General features: G+C 61.1%; 2 protein-coding genes across 19 annotated transcripts in view; both read left to right on the forward strand.

The window, feature by feature from the left end:
* On the forward strand, nt 1–14,962 carry SH2D5 (SH2 domain containing 5). 11 transcript variants are annotated; one of them, XM_027109907.1, is made up of 11 exons: nt 1,759–2,561; nt 2,669–2,827; nt 5,351–5,479; nt 5,811–5,894; nt 6,376–6,450; nt 7,495–7,641; nt 8,929–9,177; nt 9,329–9,503; nt 9,874–9,982; nt 10,476–10,635; nt 14,493–14,962. In XM_027109907.1, exons 3-11 carry the CDS (start codon nt 5,393–5,395, stop codon nt 14,790–14,792), a joined length of 1,386 nt encoding a protein of 461 aa, XP_026965708.1. In that variant the 5' UTR covers nt 1,759–2,561; nt 2,669–2,827; nt 5,351–5,392; the 3' UTR covers nt 14,793–14,962. The 11 variants fall into 11 exon arrangements, with proteins under 11 accessions (XP_026965705.1, XP_026965702.1, XP_026965700.1 ...); XM_027109904.1 differs by lacking the exons at nt 1,759–2,561; nt 2,669–2,827 and adding an exon at nt 1–431 and having other exon boundaries at nt 5,328–5,479; nt 8,929–9,081; XM_027109901.1 differs by lacking the exons at nt 1,759–2,561; nt 2,669–2,827 and adding an exon at nt 2–431 and having other exon boundaries at nt 5,328–5,479; nt 9,332–9,503.
* A 58-nt stretch (nt 14,963–15,020) lies between these two features.
* KIF17 (kinesin family member 17) overlaps nt 15,021–18,299 on the forward strand; it is a 50,688-nt gene continuing 47,409 nt past the window's right edge. For 7 of the 8 annotated variants that reach the window (XM_027109881.1, XM_027109884.1, XM_027109883.1 and 4 more), the window contains exon 1: nt 15,021–15,358. In XM_027109881.1, coding sequence (XP_026965682.1) covers nt 15,128–15,358 — 231 coding nt within the window. In that variant the 5' untranslated portion in view covers nt 15,021–15,127. Of the gene's footprint in view, nt 15,505–18,299 lie in introns of all 8 variants that reach the window. The other variant, XM_027109887.1, reaches the window with a different exon arrangement.

Consider the following 18,299-nt stretch of genomic DNA (forward strand, 5'->3'; position numbering starts at 1 on the left):
GGCCCTTTGGGAACAAAAGCGCTCTCCATCTCCAAGCTGTGGCTGACACCCTGGGCTGGATTTGCTCACCAGTTTTCCCCCATCTCAGTGGATTTCCGTGTAACCCGAAGGACATGGTCACGGCCCCGTGCAGTGATAAGTGATAACGTTTGTGCGGAGATTTCTCGAGCGGGCTGGGCAGGCTCAGTTAACTCTCTTACAAGAAAGGCCCAGAACGGCCGGCGCGAAGAGGGCGAGGAAAGGGATGCGCCACATCCCCACCCCTCTGGGGCTGAAGGAAGGAAGGGAGAGACTGGCCGAGTTCCCCAGAGGCCGGGCCCTGCGCGCATTCATTCACTCATCAAGACAATCCCTGAAGGCCTCCTGCGGGCCAGGCTGTCCTGCGCACTGGGGATGGAGGCCCTTCAAGGGCCGAGGCTGCTCGCACTCTGGTAAGAGGAGTAGGATGACGGGCAGGAGTGGCGAGGGCTCTTCAGGAGGTGGAGGAGTCACTGGTTGTCAGGGAAGCTTGTCGGAGGAGTAGCTGCCGCAGCCGCCGCCGACAGGACGAAGAGGAGCTAGCTAGGGGGCGGGAGGGGAAAAACTCTCCGGGAGGAGGGAACCTTCGGCTAGGCCCGAGGCACTCAGGTCCCTCACCCGGGAAAAGACGCCCTCGGCGGGAGGGAGCTGCCCCTCCCTCCCTTTAAGGCGGAGCGCCCGGGTGCGAGACGGCGGGGGCGGGGCCAGGGCCCCCCGCGGCCGCTGATTGGACGGCGCGGCCGAGCGGAGCCGCCCCGCGGGCGCCGATTGGGTGGGCGAGGGCCGAGGTGACTTGGGCGCTGGTTCCCGCGGCCACGTGGGGGTCGCGCGGGGAGGGGGCGCTGGGAGGGAGGCGGCAGAGGCGGGGCGGGCTCCCGGGTGGGCGGTGGAGACGCTCGGGGCTGCGCGGGGGTCGCAGCGCCGAGCTGCAGGACGGGGCTTGAGACGCGGCTGCCGCGGTGAGTGAGCGCCGGGAAGCCGGGCGGGGGCTGGGACTGGCTGACCGGCGGGAGCGGGACTCGGTCCCCCGGCGCGGAGATGGGGGAGGTTCTCGGATGGGGAGAAGCACCTCTGTCCCTTTCCCATCACCGTCATCATCCATCACCTCCACCATCCCATCCCCATCCGTCACTTCCACCGCCCCTCCGCCAGCGTCCTGCCTCGTTCGCCCCTCCGTCGGTCCGAGGACTTTCTCCGTCCCGGGCCGGCCGGGGACTGTCAGCTGAAAGCCCTGGCAGCGCTCCCCAGGAATAAATACCCACGCTGTGGAGCGCTCCGTACCGCCTGGGCGATTACCCCGTATGTGGTTTGGCCCCACTTAATCCTGAAAACAGCACTTTCCGCTTAATGTCGTCTGTACGGAGAGACCGCCCTGTACTGATAGCACCGCCTTCACCACCCCACACGCACACACATCTCGTATCTTCTTCACCCTGCTGTATTTTCCTCCAAGTAACTTAAGCCCCCTGAAATGTTTGGGTTTTTTTAAATTTATTTTATTTATTTATTTTTTGGGCTGCGTCAGGTCTTTGTTTCTGTGCGCGGGCTTTCTTCTCTCGTTGCGGTGAGCAGGGGCTACTCTTCCTTGCGGTGCGCAGACTTCTCATTGCGGTGCCTTCTCTTGTGGAGCACGGGCTCTAGGCGCGCGCGCTTCAGTAGTTGTGGCACTTGGGCTCAGTAGTTGTGGCTCGCGGGCTCTAGAGCGCAGGCTCAGTAGCTGTGGTGCACTGGCTGTTGCTCTGCGGCATGTGGAATCTTCCCAGACCAGTGCTCGAACCCGTGTCCCCTGCATTGGCAGGCGGATTCTTAACCACTGTGCCACCAGGGAAGCCCCTCCTGAAATGTTGATTTCTAGTACCGTCCTCCCAACCCAGCTTGGGTGCTCCGTGAGGGCACATAGCGCTTGGAAATATTCTCAGCAGGAACAGATAGATGAACAACTCCAGGAGGCAGCTGCTTTACTACCCCACTTTATGCTTGAGGAAATGGAGTCTGAGAGGTTGTGACTTGTTGGTTACATCAGCCAACCTTGTGGGACCCCACAGTCCACGATCTGGACCCTAGGCTGCATGGTTCAATCTGTCCCATCCTGTGGTCCAGGCAGGTAGGGGTGGCACCAGGGGTTGTACTGGGGGCAGGGGCTCTTCTGTGCTGCTGAGCCAAAGCCAGTGGAGCTGAGGCAGGTGACTGGAGTGGCCCTGGTAGCCCCAGACCATCTGGCCCAGGAGGCAGTCGGAGAGAGAAAGCAGCTGTTTTGCTGATCAGATCCACCCCCAGCACCGGAGGTGTTCCGGGCCACTGCCGCTGCTTCCTTGCCTCACCTGCCCCTGGATAGGCTGGGACCCACCAAACTCCAAAGGTGGACACCCTGCTCACTTGGAGGAGGGCGCTGCCATGGCCTTGGGAAAGAGCCCCAGAGACCCAGGCTTTCTTCCGAGCTCCCCCGAATGCTGTGTGACCTTGGGCAAGTGACTTCACCTCCTGAGCCACCATGTACTCAGCACAGAGTCTGCAGGCTGAGTGGTCTCCCACGATGCTGGAAGGTGGGTCCTCCTTATGACAACCATTCAGCTACAGTGCAGTGTAGCAGAGGGCCTCTGTCTGTGACCCTCGAGGTAGTCAACTCATCCAGTTCCCCATCTCTAAGCAGGGCCACCTGGAAAACCTCAGAGGAGCAAGAGAAGGGCCCCAGTCTCATTTCAAATGTGTCTGCGTAGGAAGGTTCTGGCCCAGAGCCAGGCTCCTGTGCAAAACCTCAGAAAAACAGGTCTGATCCAAAGGGATAAGTGGGTGTCTGTGCCTGGAACAGGTAAGCGGGTCTGTTTCCAGGGTTAGGGTGAGCCTGCACCCTCCCTGGTCCCCTGGGCAGCCCCCAACTTGAGGCCTGGAGCCGAAATGCACTGTACCTCTCAGGCTTGGGGGGAAGAAACTTCCAGTTTTCCGGGGTAGGGGAAGGATCAGGTGATGGGGGGTAAGGGGGGACCTATAAGAGGGCCAGTGGTCTCCCCACCCGCACCCCACAGCCTGCACCCTGGGGTGTCCCCAAGGAAGCTGCAGCTCTGGATCTGGAGGACGGAGGCTGTTCACAGCCTTAGACACAGCTGTCCTGGCCTGTGTGTGTGCCATAGCCCTCGTGGTTCCTTTCCATCTTAACACTCTTAGCATCTGAGGGGCTGTGTCAGCAGCAGCGCAGGCAGCATGTGAAATGTGCTCCCCATCTCTCCCTCCTCCCATCTCTCCTTTGTCTCTTTTTCTACTGTTTTTCTCCCCACTCCTCTGTTCCCACTTCTGTTGGCTGCCTTTTCATCCTGGGTTCCTTCGCTCTCTCCCTTTTGCCCTGTTTGGTTTTTGATCTTTGCCTCCTCTGTCCCGCCCGCACCCACCCTCTCCCCCCCACCGCCCCGCCCACGGGTTCCGGGCATCCCAACCCAGGATGTGATTATGAAGTTGAAAGGCAAGTTCCCTGGAAGCCCCGTCTCCATACCTGGAACCGAGGCCACGTAAGCTCTTGTGCGAGTTACACACCTAACTTGCTGTATTTAAGTGTAAAATGACAGTAGGTAATGGACGTGATGTGAAAAATAATTAGGATCACAAAGTAGCGAGGTGCCAGGAGGGCGGAACCAGGGAGTCTTCAAAGGGACCGCGCGGCCTTTATTCGCTGGCTCTTCCCTTACTGGCTGCTCACTGCATATGGCCGACTGCTGCTGGTGCCCCCACCTGGCCTGAGCCTGGGGTTGAAGGTCAGGGGCAGGCTGAGGTAGGGGCCGTTCCTGGGCCCTCGGCGCTGGATCAGCTCCAAAGCACCCAAACCCTCCTTCTCCAGGACTCCTGCGGGTGCGAGAGCACACCTGGGGTGCACCCATTTCCTGCCCAGCGCCCTGTCTGACCCCTGCTTTCTCCTGGCAGGAATCATGGCCCCCAGGCAGGCCCCCCCTCCTGGCCCAGGTGGTCTCTTCTCAGGTGCGGCCTGGTGCAAGGAGGGCACTGAAAGTGGTCAGACCTCGCTGTCCTCCCAAGCTCCTGCATCAGGTTTGGGGGTTCCCCATCCCTCGTGAGACTGTACTTGTTGATCACAGCTCCGAGCCTGGCAGGCATCGTGCTGGGTTCTGTGCCTGCATTCAATTCTCATTGACTCCTCATGTTATCCCAGGTTTGGGGACAAGGAAATGGAGGCTCAGAGAGGTGAGGCAGCTTGCCCAAGGTCGCACAGGATTTGGACCCAGGTCTCTCTGATCCCAAGTGCAGTGATTACAAGTAGCCTGGTGGGACGGAGCCCGCCAGGATGGGGGATGGAGGTGAGGGTCTAAGTTGGCCCCAGGGAAGCCTGAGGGAGCTGAGTCCCTGGGACCTAGGCAGAGGCATTCAGCCATTCTGTCTGTGATGAGTTTATTCCACGTTCACTGAGCACCAGCTGTGGTCTGAGCTCTGACGGGGAGTAAGTGCTCTCCCTGCCCTTGAGGACGGTCTAGAAGGCAGCTTTCCTCCTCTTCCCCCTCTGGTGGATCTGGGAGAGGGGCCCCAGGAAAGACCAGAGCCTGGGGTGGGCTGGGGCAGGACTCCTCAGCACCCTCGGGGCAGTTGTCCACCCTCCCCACCCCCTGCCTCAGCATCACTGTCCGGTCTGGTTGGGGTGGGGTCTTCTGGCAGGGGCTGGAGTCAGGCTGGGCGGAAGGAGCCAGGGCCCTGTTGACGCAGCCTCGGCCATCCAGTGCCCCCTGCCCCTGTGGACTCCAGAGCTCCTGCCCTGGAACCTGCTGTGGCTCCCCACTGCCCACAGGGCAGAGCGCCAGTGTGACATTTAAGGCCGATCGATCCCAACCCGGCGGCTGCTCTGCTGAGTTCTGCCTCAGGGCCCCAGCTGCCTTCACGCCTCCGTGCCTGTGCAGACTCTGTCCTCGCCGCTGTCACATCCCTCCTCTTGCGTGCTGCCTTCCCAGGCTGTCCCCCTCCCCTGGCGCTTTGCACAAGCTGGTTACATGTCTGCACCCCCTTCCTCCAGCTCCTTCCTGAAGCTCACTCCTCAGCGAGGCCTTCTCGGCTGTAGTCGACCCCAGCCTGCCCTTCATTTCCTCCTCTCTGCTTTACCACCATCTAGCATATTCCATATCTTACTTATTATTTAGCTTTCTGTCGGCTCCATGAGGGCAGGCAGGGAGTTTGTCACTTGGGTCAGGGCCGTGTGTCCCCTGGGTCCCAGCGCCCGGGGTGCTGCCTGGCACACAGCCAGTGCTCAGGCAGGGTTTGTTGGATGCAAGAGCTTGGTGGCCTCTGACGGGTGCTCTGAGGCTCGACTGCCTGGGCGCCAGCCCTCCTCCCCTGCCCTTTGCAGCCTTCTCTCCTGCGGACCCTGAAGCCGGCCACCCTGGGGGCCATGCAGAAGGCCGGGGCGGGGGACCGGAGAGCCTCCGACTGCGGCCCTGCCCCTCACCGGCCCAGGTGCATCACCAAGTTTGCCCAGGTGGGTGGGGCCGCCCCACGAGGTGGGCTCCGATGGGCGTGACTGGGTGGCAGGCCCTGGGGGTGGACAGGAGCCGTGGGTCACGGGCCTATTTCGGTGGCCCCAGCTCTGGAGTGTGTGTGCACGGATGAGGCGATGGTGCCGCAGAGGGGCCGAGTGGCTTCACCAGGGAGAGTAGCAGAGCCTGGACTCCGAGTCCGCGCTCTGTCACCGTCCACAGCCTACCCGACAGAGCAGAGTGCGTGCGTGGAGGGCGATTTGGAGGACGGGGGTCAGGAGCCATGGGCCTGACTCCCCGCGCCGCCCTCCCACCACCCACCCCACCCCCAAGCAGTACGTGGGCTCCTTCCCCGTGGACGACCTGGACACCCAGGAGAGCGCGTGGCTGGTGCAGCAGCAGCTGTGGGCACTGAAGGTAAGGGGCTGGGGGCTGGGGAGCGCACTTCCCTGCGGGGGATCACAGCCTTGGGGTGTCGGCCTGGGAATGGCCCGAGACCCTGTGATCCGTTCCAACCTCCATTCAGAGAGATGGAGCAAGTGAGGCCCAGGGAGGGGCCGTTCTGAGAGATGGGCCCAGTCAGGACCACACCCGGGCTCCTGGAGCCACGCCCCTGAAGCCCCGGGGGCCCCCTCCCTTGGGTGGTCATGACCTGTGCCCCACAGGTGGAAGCCACAGGTGGGAGAGATGGGGGGGTGGTCATAACATGGCCCAAGGGTTGGTCTGCCAGGAGCCATCCACACTTCCCCGGCTCCTGGGGGGGGATCCCTGTCCAGGGCTCAGTCCCCTGGCCGCTGGGGTGGAGTTGGCTGACCAGCCCAGGGGGACTAGTACAGAGGCTGGGCTGGGCAGGGCCTGGAAGGTAATGTCTGCCCCCCACCAACTGTCTCCCCCCCAGGACTGTCCCCGCCGCCGGGCTGTCATCCTGAAATTCAGCCTTCAGGGCCTCAAGATCTACAGCGGGGAGGGTGAGGTAGGAACCCGTGTGGGTGCAGGTGAGGACCGGACAGGTGTCCTACTCCCTGGGAATGCTCTCGCCTCCACCCAGCCCTGCACTGCCCCTCCAGCCTCCCCGCTGCCCAGCCTGCTCTGGGCCTTTGGATGTCCTCTCTCCAAGGCCCTCCCGCCCTGGCAAGCGTGGACGACAGTTTCTCCTCCCTCTCACCCGCCGGCCGCCAGCCCACCAGAATCTCCGGGGGCCACCTCCTGGCCTGAGCATCAGGACCAACCAGCCCCATGAGGTTTCTGTGGGTCCCCGGGCTTGGCCAGTGGGCTGTGGCTAGCCTCTCATGACTGTGGAACAGGGCCAGGCAGGCTGGAGGCCAGTTGGGAGCCCCTGCTTGGCCTGCCATCCTCCTCTTGGTGCAAACCAATGTTTGATGAACACTAAACCGCATGCCAGACTGTGAGACCCACGACTCCGGCACCACTCACCTAGGACTGGTGTAAATGTGTGCAGAGCTGTGCATGGCGGGGCCCTGGGTTCAGGGCCTGTGCCACCTGCATGAGGTCTCGCTCACCCCCCAGCCCCATTTGTCACAACAAGGACTCAGAGAGCTGCCCTCACCGGCCCAAGTCACCCGGAGAGTGAGTGGCAGAGCCAGGATTTGAACCCCTGTCACCTGACTCTAGAGACCAGGCGTGCAAGCCCAGGGCTGGCCACAACCGCCTGTCCCCATGACCCGCAGGCCATGAACCCTCTGCCCCTCAGCTCCGTAGCTTGGCATGACCACCCCAGCCAGCAGGTTGGCAGCAGGGAGCAAGGGACCCGAGCTCAGGTTCCCTGTGAAGGATGAGGGTTCCCATGTGAGGCGTGGTTTGGGCAGGCCTGGAAGGAGGGCAGAGTTCTTCACCCCAGGAGCAGGGTGGGCCCGAAGCTGGCCGTGCAGGCTGGAGAGCAGGCCCGGGAGGCCTGCCAGCGGGTGTGCGGGGCCCTCAGGGCTGGCACACGCTGGGCTGGCAGCTCCAGACCACGCAGTGGGTCTGATGGAGGCCGGTGTGCCTGCTGCATCCCCAGGTGCTCCTGATGGCTCACGCCCTGAGGCGCATACTCTACTCCACCTGGTGCCCAGCCGACTGCCAGTTCGCCTTCATGGCCCGAAATCCCCGGAGCCCGGCCAGCAAGCTCTTCTGCCACCTCTTTGTGGGCAGCCAGCCTGGAGAGGTACCTGGGGCCCAGGGCAGGGGGCGCAGCACTCGGAGGGGGGGATGCTGTGCATCAGTGTGGGTTCCAGGGACCGAGGCCCTGGACGGCTCAGCCACGCTGGCCTGCGCCCCTCCAGGCATGCACCCCTTGCCACCCTGGCTCCTGCTGTGGCGCTGCCCTCTGAGGACTCCCTCAAAGCGAGTCAGTGGCCTCAGCGTTCCCCGAGCTTGGAGGTGGGGACCAGGCTGTGCCCTTAGAGATCGGAGGGTCACACTGCCAGGCCTTTGCCCTTGCTGTTCTCTCTGCCTGCAACCCCTTCCCCTTCTCATCCTGGCAAATTCCAACTCGCCCTTTGAGGCTCAGCCCGTGTGTCTGTGGAGCCCACCTTGAATCCTCCAGACCGCCCCCCACACTTTCTGCGGTCCTGTGACACGCACTGCACTCTGTCATCGGTCTGTCCCTAACTGCAGTCACGGGGATTCTTTGAGAGCAGAGGCTGGGTCCGGGGCTTGAACTGTTCTGGTGCTTGGCCCCGTGGGGAGAGTGGGTGGGCGGGTAGATCCCGAAAGGCAAAGCCAGTGTGGCCGCCATGAGCAGGGGAGCCTCGGCAGCCAACTGTTTGGCGAGCAGAGGCTGGGCTTGGTTCCGCGCAGCAAGCATTTGCCGTCACCCCTGTATGTCAAGCCCTGTGCCGGCCACTGGAGTGACAGGTGGCTGACACGTGGCCCTTGATCTTCTGGAGCTCACAGTTCCAACGTGCTGGGCCTGGGTGATGTGTTTCGCGGATGGAATGTGTGGGCCCCAGAGTGCTGGGCTTCTCCAGGGGGTCTTCTGTGGTCCGTTTTCATTAAAGGGGCACAGGGAGGTGGGGAGGAGGAAGCTGAGGCGCAGAGATGCCATGCTGTACCCAGGGTCACACAGCAGCTCCTAGGTGACAGAGACAGGATTGGATCCCAGGTTGTGTGACTTCAGGGCCTGGGCTCTTAGCCACTCCCCCAAGAACCCAATGCGCAGGGTGAGGGTAGTAAACCTAGGGCTAGGAGTGCATTTAGCCCATGTCGTCGCAGCTCCAAGCATGACGCCTGGAACAAGGTAGATGCTCGGCATTTGTTAAATGAATAGAGGAAGCTGGTCGGGGATGCTGCATGGTGGTGAGGTTTTGAGGGATAAGAAGTTTTCCCAGGGAGAATGGGGAAGAGCATTCCACGCCAAGGGGCTGCATGCCCCCCTGGTGCCTGGGTTGACGCCTGAGGAGGCCCCCAGGAAACCTCTCCCAGCTGAGCCCGCCTCCTTCTCCCTCCCCAGGTCCAGATCCTGCACCTGCTGCTCTGCCGCTCCTTCCAGCTCGCTCACCTCTGGCAGCACCCTGAGGAACGGGCACGGCCTGAGCCCTGCCCGGGACCCGTAGGGGACGTGCCCCTGAAGCCCCTGTCGGGCCCTGGGGGCACCCCTGGCCTAGTACGGGAACCCCTCGGCCGTGATCAGCTCTCACAGCACGTTAACGCGCTGGTCTCCTTCGGGCGGCTGCCAGCAGGGGTGCCTGGGGGCAGTGGGGTACGCGGCACCCCAGCCAGGGAGTGGGCCATGGACAAGGGACTGGGCGAAGGTTTGGGGATCAAGAGGGGCGGGTGCTGGACTTCCGTGGGAGGGGCTAATGGCTGGGCCTGAGTCTGGCCGCCCCTGCGGGGTCCTCTTGGTGCCCTAGAAGGAGCCGCCGGAGTCGGAAAGCCGCGGGGGCGCCCGCCACGCCCGCCTGGGGAACCCGTACTGCTCGCCCACGCTGGTGCGCAAGAAGGCCATCCGCAGCAAGGTGATCCGCTCCGGGGCCTACCGCGCCTGCACCTACGAGACGCAGCTGCAGCTGTCGGCTCGGGAGGCCTGTGAGTGGCCGGGCACGGCTGCGCGAGTCGGCGAGGGTGGGCCTGAGCGTCCGTGTCTGCGGGGCCGTGACTGTCGATGCCTGCGCCTGGGAGTGCTGAGGCCTCGTGTCCACGCGAGGGAGGGCGCGAGGGCGCAGCCGGGGCTGCGTGCCCAGGGGCTTGCAGAGGCGACTGCGTAGCTGCTGATGTGCTGTGACTGGGGAGGGGCTGTGCCTGGAGATGTGCCTGGGCGCTGCTGTGCCTCTGGGGAAGCAGGACGTGTGCAGACTGGGCCGGGAGCGGCGGGGGTGATGAGGCCTGTGGGCATGGGCCGGGCTGGGCGCGGGAGGGGACCACCTCTCTTCCTCTGAGCCCTGGATGGTCTCCATAGTTCCTGACGCGTGGGAGGCCTGGCCCCGGGGTCCTGGGGGCCCCTCATGCCTGGTGGAGAGCGAGGGCAGCCTGACGGAGAACATCTGGGCTTTTGCTGGCATCTCGAGGTAGGAGGGGGTGCCCAGCCCTTTTGGGGGGGCGTCAGAGAAATAGGCTGTGGGCTCCCCCAAGGCCCTGAGACGTGTCCATCCCTGCACTTGGGCGGAGGCCTCCTGACCTCGGGACCTCAGGCCAGGGGCTTCCCCCCCGTGGGCCTCAGTTTTCTCAAGTGTGAAGTGGGGATAATAAAAGGACCTTCATTGCAGGGCTGTGGAGAGGATCAAATGAGGTTATTCAGGTAAAGCCTTCAGCGCCTGGCCTGTCACAGGGTTCAGCTCCCTAAATGCCAGCTCTCTACCGATTGGGTCTTGAAGTTGTCAGCAATTAGGACCCCCTTGGAAACCTTTTAGAAGGGAAGGCTAAAAGCTTCCTTCCGTTGCGGGTCTACTCTGGGGCAGGCACTGTGTTTACGATGCTGTGGAGCTGTGATGCCATTAAGCAAGCTGAGGCTGGGTCCTGACTAGGGGGCCCGCCCTCAGCCTCTCCCCTCTGCCCTCCCAGGCCCAGTGCCCTCGCCCTGCTGCGGAGAGACGTGCTTGGGGCCTTCCTGCTGTGGCCTGAGCCAGGCACCAGTGGCCAGTGGTGCCTGTCGGTGAGGACACAGTGCGGCGTGGTGCCCCACCAGGTCTTCCGGAACCACCTAGGCCGCTACTGCGTGGAGGTAACAGTGCTCCTGGCCCTGCCCCTCGCCCTCCAGCCCCGCCCTTTTCTAACCACTGAGGGCCTGAGCCCTCCTCACCCTCATCCCGGGCCCCCATTGGCTCTCTCTGGCCCCACCCCTTATTTAACTCTCCATCCAGCTCTTTCGTCCTTGGCCCTTCTGGCCCCGCCCCCACTGGCCTATTGGCCCCACCTGTACTCTGCTGGCTCCACCCTAAGTTCTCTCGCTCCGGGGAGGTAGAGTCTTGGGCTAGGGTCATGCCTCACATTTTTACAGAAATCCCGGCTTTTAAAAAGTCACGCTTTCCCACACCCTAACTCATCTTTTAGCAGTAGAGGAAACTGATCAGAGAGGGTAGAGGCTTGCGTAAGCTCACACAGCCTCCGAGTCTCTAGGTCTGGAGTCTTGGCCTGATCACAGGTTTCCAGGGACAGGGGTGGGCAGGAAGGACTTTTTAAATGTGTGGCCTTACTTCCACGCCGAGTGCCTCAGTCCTGTCCAGGCTGGGAGGAGAGAAAGGGAGGGAACCGGGGTGTGGTTCTGCTGTGAGCAGGACAGTGTCCTCTCTGGGCTCGAATATCCTCCTCCCTCCTGGGGCAGGATCCTGTGTGAGGGGGCAGTTGTGTGGAAGGGGGAGCTGGAGCTGAAGTCCCTTCCCCTCCTCGCCCCCACCAGCACCTGCCGGCTGAGTTCCCCAGCCTGGAGGCCCTGGTGGAGCATCACGCTGGGACGGAGCGCAGCCTCTTCTGCTCCCTCGACATGGGCCGCCTGAACCCCGGCTACGAGGAGCAGGACTGCGGGCCCGAGGGCAGGCTTCCCCGGACGCTCCGGCCCCTTGGCCATGCCAAGTCCGAGGCAGAACTGCAGGGCCTGGGCTAGGACGCTGAGCCCCACGCCAAGAGGCCCCGCCTCACCCTGGCTCCTGGGCCTCAGCAGGCTGCTCTGCTCTGCCCTTCTGTCACCCCGCTGGGCACCAGTTCCATCCAGTCACTGCCCTTTGGACCAGTCTTCCATCACTACCCTGCCTGTGGGCGGAACCCCGAGAGTGGGGATCGCCAGCGGCTTCTCACACGGCCTGTCAGGATTGCAGGAGGGGCAGGCAGAGCTCCAGGCTTCCGTGGACTTGCTGGGTGACTGGGTGCTTGTCTTCTCTGGGCTTCACCTTACTCCTAGGTGGGGAGCTCTCCAAGGTGGGCGGGAAGGTTTGCTCCAACAGAGATGGAGCCCTCTCCTAAGGAGGCCAGGCCTTGGGGCCCTGACTGGGCGTCTCCAGAGAGCTCCTGACCCAGGCAGCCAGACGTGTGAGGGAGAGGTATCTGGGGAGGCAGGAGTGAGTTCTCACTTTGGGCGAAGGCATGGGGACGAGCCACCCTCTCCGTGAGAGAAACAGGGATGACGTGATGGAGCTGGGAGGCTACATGCAGGCTGACGGAGCGAGGCCTGTTTCCCATGTCCTTTGAGGCTAAAGGAGTCTTCCCTTGAGTTCTGAAGAGTGGGGGTTAAGAGGGTGCAGAAAGGGCAGGACGGACAAAGAGCCGTGCCACCCAAAGCCCACATGCCGGTGGACGCCTGTGTGCAGAGAGGGATGTGAATGGGCCAACAGGGCAGAGAATCTCAGTGAACCTTCAGACTAGGAAGGCTGGTTCTTCTCCACTCAAATCCACGGGCTTGTGGTTCCTGCTTACTTGGAAGGGATGTCCCAGTCTCATCCCCGCCCACACACCCCTGCTCCCCCCCCCAGGTTCACTTTCTTTGGCCATTTGACCGGGAGGGGCCAGCAGTGAGCTGCAGGCTTAGAGGGGTGACCAGGGTCCTGCTCCACTCATCCTGCAGGCCAGACTGGGTTTGGTGGCTGCCTGGGAAGCCCCCCAATGGTGGCATTTCCCTTAATGGGCATCTGTCAGGGGCCACTTCACTAGGCCAGCCCCCTTGGGGATGGGGGTCAGGGAGGAATCATCCAAAGATAGAACTGATGTGGGCCCTGCCAGAGGGTACTTGGCCTCAGCGGCAGTGGGGGGCCATCCAGGGAAATAACGCTAGTCTAAGGCAATGGCCCTGCGGTGACTGACGACGGATCTGGGTATTCCCCTGTATAAGTAAACTTGACAGACAGGCATGAATCTACCAGATTAAGATAGGGAGCAAGTTCACTTTGGATGAACTTCTGTTCCTGACGCAGAGGCCAAGTCATGAGTCTGGGGGCTGCCCTCTCCCCCATCTGGGGAGGGGATGTGACCGCTCAGCGTCTTGAAAGTAACAGACTTCTGACTCCTGGAAGGAAGAGGGCAACCCCAACGGAATAAAAAGAAGGGAGGAGCCTCAGAAGCTCAGGCCTGGTGTTCCCAGCTTACAACCTCCGGCTCAGCAAATGGTCTTGGCTGGGGCCTAGTCACTCTTGTCACAAGGGATAGGAGGAGGCTGTCCTTTGGGGGCTCTTTTCACTGGAACCACAGTACTGATTTTATACTGAATGTGAGTGGGAACCCAGCCTCATTTTACGGCCATTACTACCAGAACCCATCTCCTCCCTGGGCAAAGCCCTGGTCCCCCGTGGGAGGCCCCAGGCTCCCATTTCCCTGGCAAGGAGAGGGGTTTGGTGACGTGGGGCCCAGGATTACAGCCCTGGAGTGTCACACATTTAAGAAGACCTGATAACTGGTCTTAACCTCTGTAAGGGGTGGATTTTGTTGCACAAGTTATCTGTGTGGACAAGGTGTCAGGAATGTTCCCAAAGTACTTTAACATTCCTTCACACAGCATTTATGGATCACACAGTACAAAGGTTTTTGACCCACATGTGCAGACGCCTCAATGTCTCAGTTATAGACCACAGTTTTCTCTGTTCCAACCAGTGTCCCCTGGGTAGCCCAGCTCTCCTTACTGTATGGACTTGAAATAAATAAAATGCATTTCTTCGGATTGTATAGTACAGACTTTTCCTTAGAAAGGCGAGGTCTTTGTCCGGTTTGCCGGCTTCACTTCTGTTTGCCAACCATACCTTCCACTGCTGCTGAATGATGAACCAGACAGAGATACTGTCCTCCGGGGCTCAGGAGGTCTTGAAGGAATTGGGTAGGTAGATTCAAGCAATGACTCTACTGCTTAAAACCTTCAGTGGGTATTTCCTACGGGAAAAAGACTCAAGTCCTTATATTCTGGCCACTCGGGTTTTCCTTCTGCTCCTGCAACGTGCCACAGGGTCTTTGCACAGCCTGTACAAGCCTCCTCGTCTTCCTCTTCTTCCTTTACCTGATTAACTCCTCAACCTTACCATCTCTCAGTCTCAGGAAGCCTGCCCTGACTGCCCCCTGACCCCTGCCCGGCCTGGGGGAGGTTTCCTGGCTAGATATTCCATAAAACTGGTCCTTTAGTTTGTTAACACTCTTATTTATGGGATTTTTGTTTGTGGGACATTTGTTTCAAATGTCAGCCTCCCCCACTAGACTCTGGGCACCTGGAGGGCAGGGACTGGGCTGTCTCGCGGCATCTATCACCGTGCCCGGCAGGCACGTAGCTGACAATTTCTGTGCAAAGGGGAGCGTAGAGGAGGTGTGACGGCCGCTATTCTGGAGGGACTTGTGCTCGGGGTGGGGGTGGGGAGAGAGGCCAGGCAGCCTCTCCAACCAAAAGACCAGCTTTCAAAGTTTTTTGTTTTGTTTCTCAATCTTGAGTCTTAATGAAAACAAGGGGCAGCGTTAGAGGGAAGCTTTGCTCTGTCCCCGGGGCTGTGATAGGCTCTGGGACAGCCTTCCCGAGTCAATACAGGGATGCGGATAAAGGGCAGCAAGGTCCTGTTGCCTTTCTCAGTAGGTCTCTAATCCCCGGATGAGGCCTCTCCTCTAGTATTTCTCTCCGAGGTGGAGTCAAGCCTGGCCTCCCCTGGGCCACCTCGGGCAAGCTGCTTAACCTCTCTGGACTGGGACTGTGGGGACTGGAGAAGAAAACGGCTGTGCAGCATCTGGCACCGAGCCGGCAGGTACTCCAGCAAAGCCAGTGCCGGTCCTCCCCGACGGCCGCCCCCGCGCGCCGGCCTCCAGCCGGAGGTTGCTCTCCGGGCCTGCCGGGCGCGGAGAACGCGCGGAAGTTCGGGAGGCACGGGCTGTGACGCCAGGGGCGTTGCCCGGCAACCGCGAACGCCGTGGCGGCGTCCGTGCTAGCGGGCGGCTGGGGCGGCTCCGGGGACTCTGGTCTTGCGGCGGCGCCTGCAGCGCTGATGCCCCACTGCCAGCGCCGGGTCTGGGCCTCAGGGACGGGCGAGCCCGGGAGCGGGAGGAGGCGGCGGCTCCGGCTCGGGTCCTGAGACTCCCCCGCGGCCCCTACCCTCCTATCGAGGCGTCCCCCAAGGAGTCCGGTCGCCCCGCCGCCGCCCCAACCCCGCCCGCGAGGCCCCGCCCCCCTGCCCCGGCGCCCCGGCGGCTCCCGCCCCGAGGTCCTGTGTCCTGGTCGCGGCGTCCACGTCGGGCCGCACCCCTGGGACCCCCGCCGCGGCGCCATGGCCTCGGAGTCGGTGAAGGTGGTGGTGCGCTGCCGCCCCATGAACCAGCGGGAGTTGGAGCTGAACTGCCAGCCTGTGGTGACGGTGGACTCTGCGCGCGGCCAGTGCTTCATCCAGAACCCGGGCGCCGTCGACCAGCCCCCCAAGCAGTTCACTTTCGACGGCGCCTACTACGTGGACCACTTTACCGAGCAGATCTACAACGAAATCGCCTACCCACTGGTGGAGGTGAGGATGCCCGCGAGGCCGCCTCCGAGGACCCGCTGGGCAGGACCTGGGGGACCTGGAACCACTCGGAGGGATCCTGAGGGACTGCCCTGCCCGCAAGCAGGGCGGGAAGGCCCTTTTGGAGGGGCGCGGGTGGACAGCAGCAGGTTAGTCTGAAGACTTCTGTCAGCAGACAGCTGGAACCCGTCTACAATGTCTCCACTGCCCCCAGTGCCAAGGCTGGTCCTCACCCCCATCCTTCCAGCCTGCTTCCCACAGGAACTCCAGCCCCCAAGACCACTTGCCCTCCACCCTCACCCAACACCTTCAGGACTTCTCTAAAAGCTCCAGCCACTTCCCCAGCCTCCTCCTCTTAAGAGCCCCAGGTCTCCTCCCCCTCCCCCTCCCCCTCTCCTTTCTCCTCCGCCCCCTCACTAGTTCCCTGCTTCTGCAGAGAGAAGGCTGCTGGCCTGGCCTTGGTCCTGGAGAACTGGAAACCCTTTACCTTTGGTCTGACTTACCTTCCTCCTTGGCGGTTGAAGAACAGCGAGGCCACAACAGTTTCTGCCCCTTTTACTTTTTTTCACACTCTCACACTAGGTAGCTCCTTGGCGCTGCATGACAGGGAGGTTCACATTTCACAGATGGGGAGACTGAGGCCCATAGGGAGGAAACATGGCAAGCTCCCACAGTGAGTTTCTGGCGGAGGTGGGGCTGGAGCTACTCCTGGCCCAAGGGCTCTTTCCTTGCTACCACCATCTCCCCAGCTGTGCATCGAATCGCTAGTGAAGTGAGATGTCACAGGTTGTTTCAGGAAAAAAGGAAAAGTTGGGGAAGTGCTGCATACACCCTCCCTCACTTGAAGCTGTACATTAGGGTACTTGAGGCTCTGGGGAGTCTTGCGGTGGAGAAAATCGTTTGGCTTATTTAACCCAGCATTTCCAAAAGGTATTTGCCTGTGGAACCTTTTTGTTTTGGCCGGCAGGCCAGTTAGCATCCCCCAGAGCACCTCCTTTGGCCACAGTCAAAACCGCCTGTGAGGGTGGAAGTGTTCTGGAACCCAGAGCCCCCCAGTGGTGAGGGCGTGACTGTAGAAGATGCCCAGGGAAAGAGGGCAGCTCTCCCCAGAGGGTGGTACCACGCTCTGGGGATGGCCAGGCTGTCCTACCATCCTGGACTCCCAGGCTGGAAGGGACCAGAATCGGTCCTCTGGTCCAGCCGCCCCCCTACCCCGGGTCCTTGAATGTCCACCTTGAATGGTCCTTGGATGGCAGGAGCTCTCTCTTCCCAGAGCTGCCTGCTCCACCTTGGCTTCTTAGCTCCTAGAAGACCATTCTGCACGGTGAGTCAGAGTCAGCCACCCTGATGCTTCCAGCAACCTGCTGTAGCTCTGTCCCCAGGGCCCCTCTGCTTCCCCGTCCAGGGTCGCCCCTCAGAGACTGGAAGATTCCGAGATTGAGTTCTCCTTGGCTTTGCCTTCTCCAGGGCCTCAGCCTTGCTCATGGGTTCCCCTCCGCATCGTGGAAATAATTCCCCTGAGCAAGCCTCCCTTGGTTAAGGTTCCCAGGAAGCCCCAGCCCAGAGGGGGAGACCTAAGGAGACAGTGGCTACCTCAGATCTCCAGCTCTCACTTCTGTCCCGAGTTCACTGCTACAGGGGATTCTGTCAGACCCCCACCTCCAGTCACCCCACAGAGCCTCAAACTCAACATGACATATGTTCCTTTTCATTCATTCATTCATTCAGCTAACAAATAGTGTTCTCATACCAGGCCCCATCCTAGGCGTGGGGAGCGCCACCCTCAGCCAGCTCATGATCAGGTGGGGGAGCAGCTAAGCTAGTAGCTACAAGCCAGGGTGATGAGTGAGAGGAGAATCCTGGGGGACTTTCTGGCAGCATAGAGAAGGCTAGCAAACCTGGGCTTGGAGGGGATGGGAAAGCAGGGAGGACTTCCTGGAAGTGGTGAGATCTAAGCTGAGACCGGGATGAGAGGAGTCAGCCAGGCAAGAAGGTAGAGGAAAGGGCCTTTCAGGTGGAGACCAGCATGTAGCATTTGATCTTCACCCGACATATGTAGAGCTGGAGGGATCATTCCTGGCGAGGAAACGGAGACCTTGAATGTCACAGAATGAGTTACTGGTGGTTTTGATCCCCAGCGCAGTGCCAGGTCCCCACGCTCCATCCTGCTGCCTCTATTAAATGAGCGGCATGTGAATCATATGCAAAGCATGGTTCAGCAACTTGGAGCCAGGAGTAGCTGCATCCTTAGGCCGGGCGGCTGTGTGTCTCTCCTGCTGGGCTCTGACCACCTCCAAGCAGCCTCCTGCCCAGGCCCTTCCCTTCAGTTCCTACTGCACGAAGGCCCCAGCACTTCGGACTGACCCTTCCCTTCCCCACCCCCACCCCCACCCTTAAATCCAGGCTCTGTTCCTGATCTCCTCTGTCACTGGGTGACCTCTTCCACTGTCCTGGGAGCTGTCCACCTCAGACCCACCTTTCAGCCGACTCAGCATGTCCTACCCTGAGCTCCTCGCCTCCACACCTGGCCCGCTGCCTGGTCTGTGGGTTCTTTCCCAGCCAGTGGCTTTGCCATTTCCCCGTCCTCCCCGCTTCACACCCATGACCTTAGAGTCGCCTCTGATGACCCACCACCCAACCCACGCGGGGACCAGGTCCCATGGCTTCTACCAGGACAGACTGAGGACGGGCCTCGTGTCCAGAGACATCGATGCAGTAGAATTTGGCCCCTGGATGGAACACAAAACTGTTCGTTTGGGAGAGGACAGAAAGGGGACGTGAGGCAATTTAGCACAGATGCTGTCATTTCAATTTCAATAGTTATGCGTTGATTTTAATGAGAAGTAGAAGAAATATTTAGCATGTCCAGCCTGTAATGCAGCTTCACGGGAATTACTGCTGAGGATGACATCAAGTTAACAGGAGAGTCAATTAACAGTTTGAT

The sequence above is a fragment of the Aethalodelphis obliquidens genome, unplaced genomic scaffold, assembly GCF_003676395.1.
Source record: "Aethalodelphis obliquidens isolate GAN/ISIS:26980383/991018 unplaced genomic scaffold, ASM367639v1 scaffold9, whole genome shotgun sequence".
In the NCBI taxonomy this organism is placed as follows: Eukaryota; Metazoa; Chordata; class Mammalia; order Artiodactyla; family Delphinidae; genus Aethalodelphis; species Aethalodelphis obliquidens.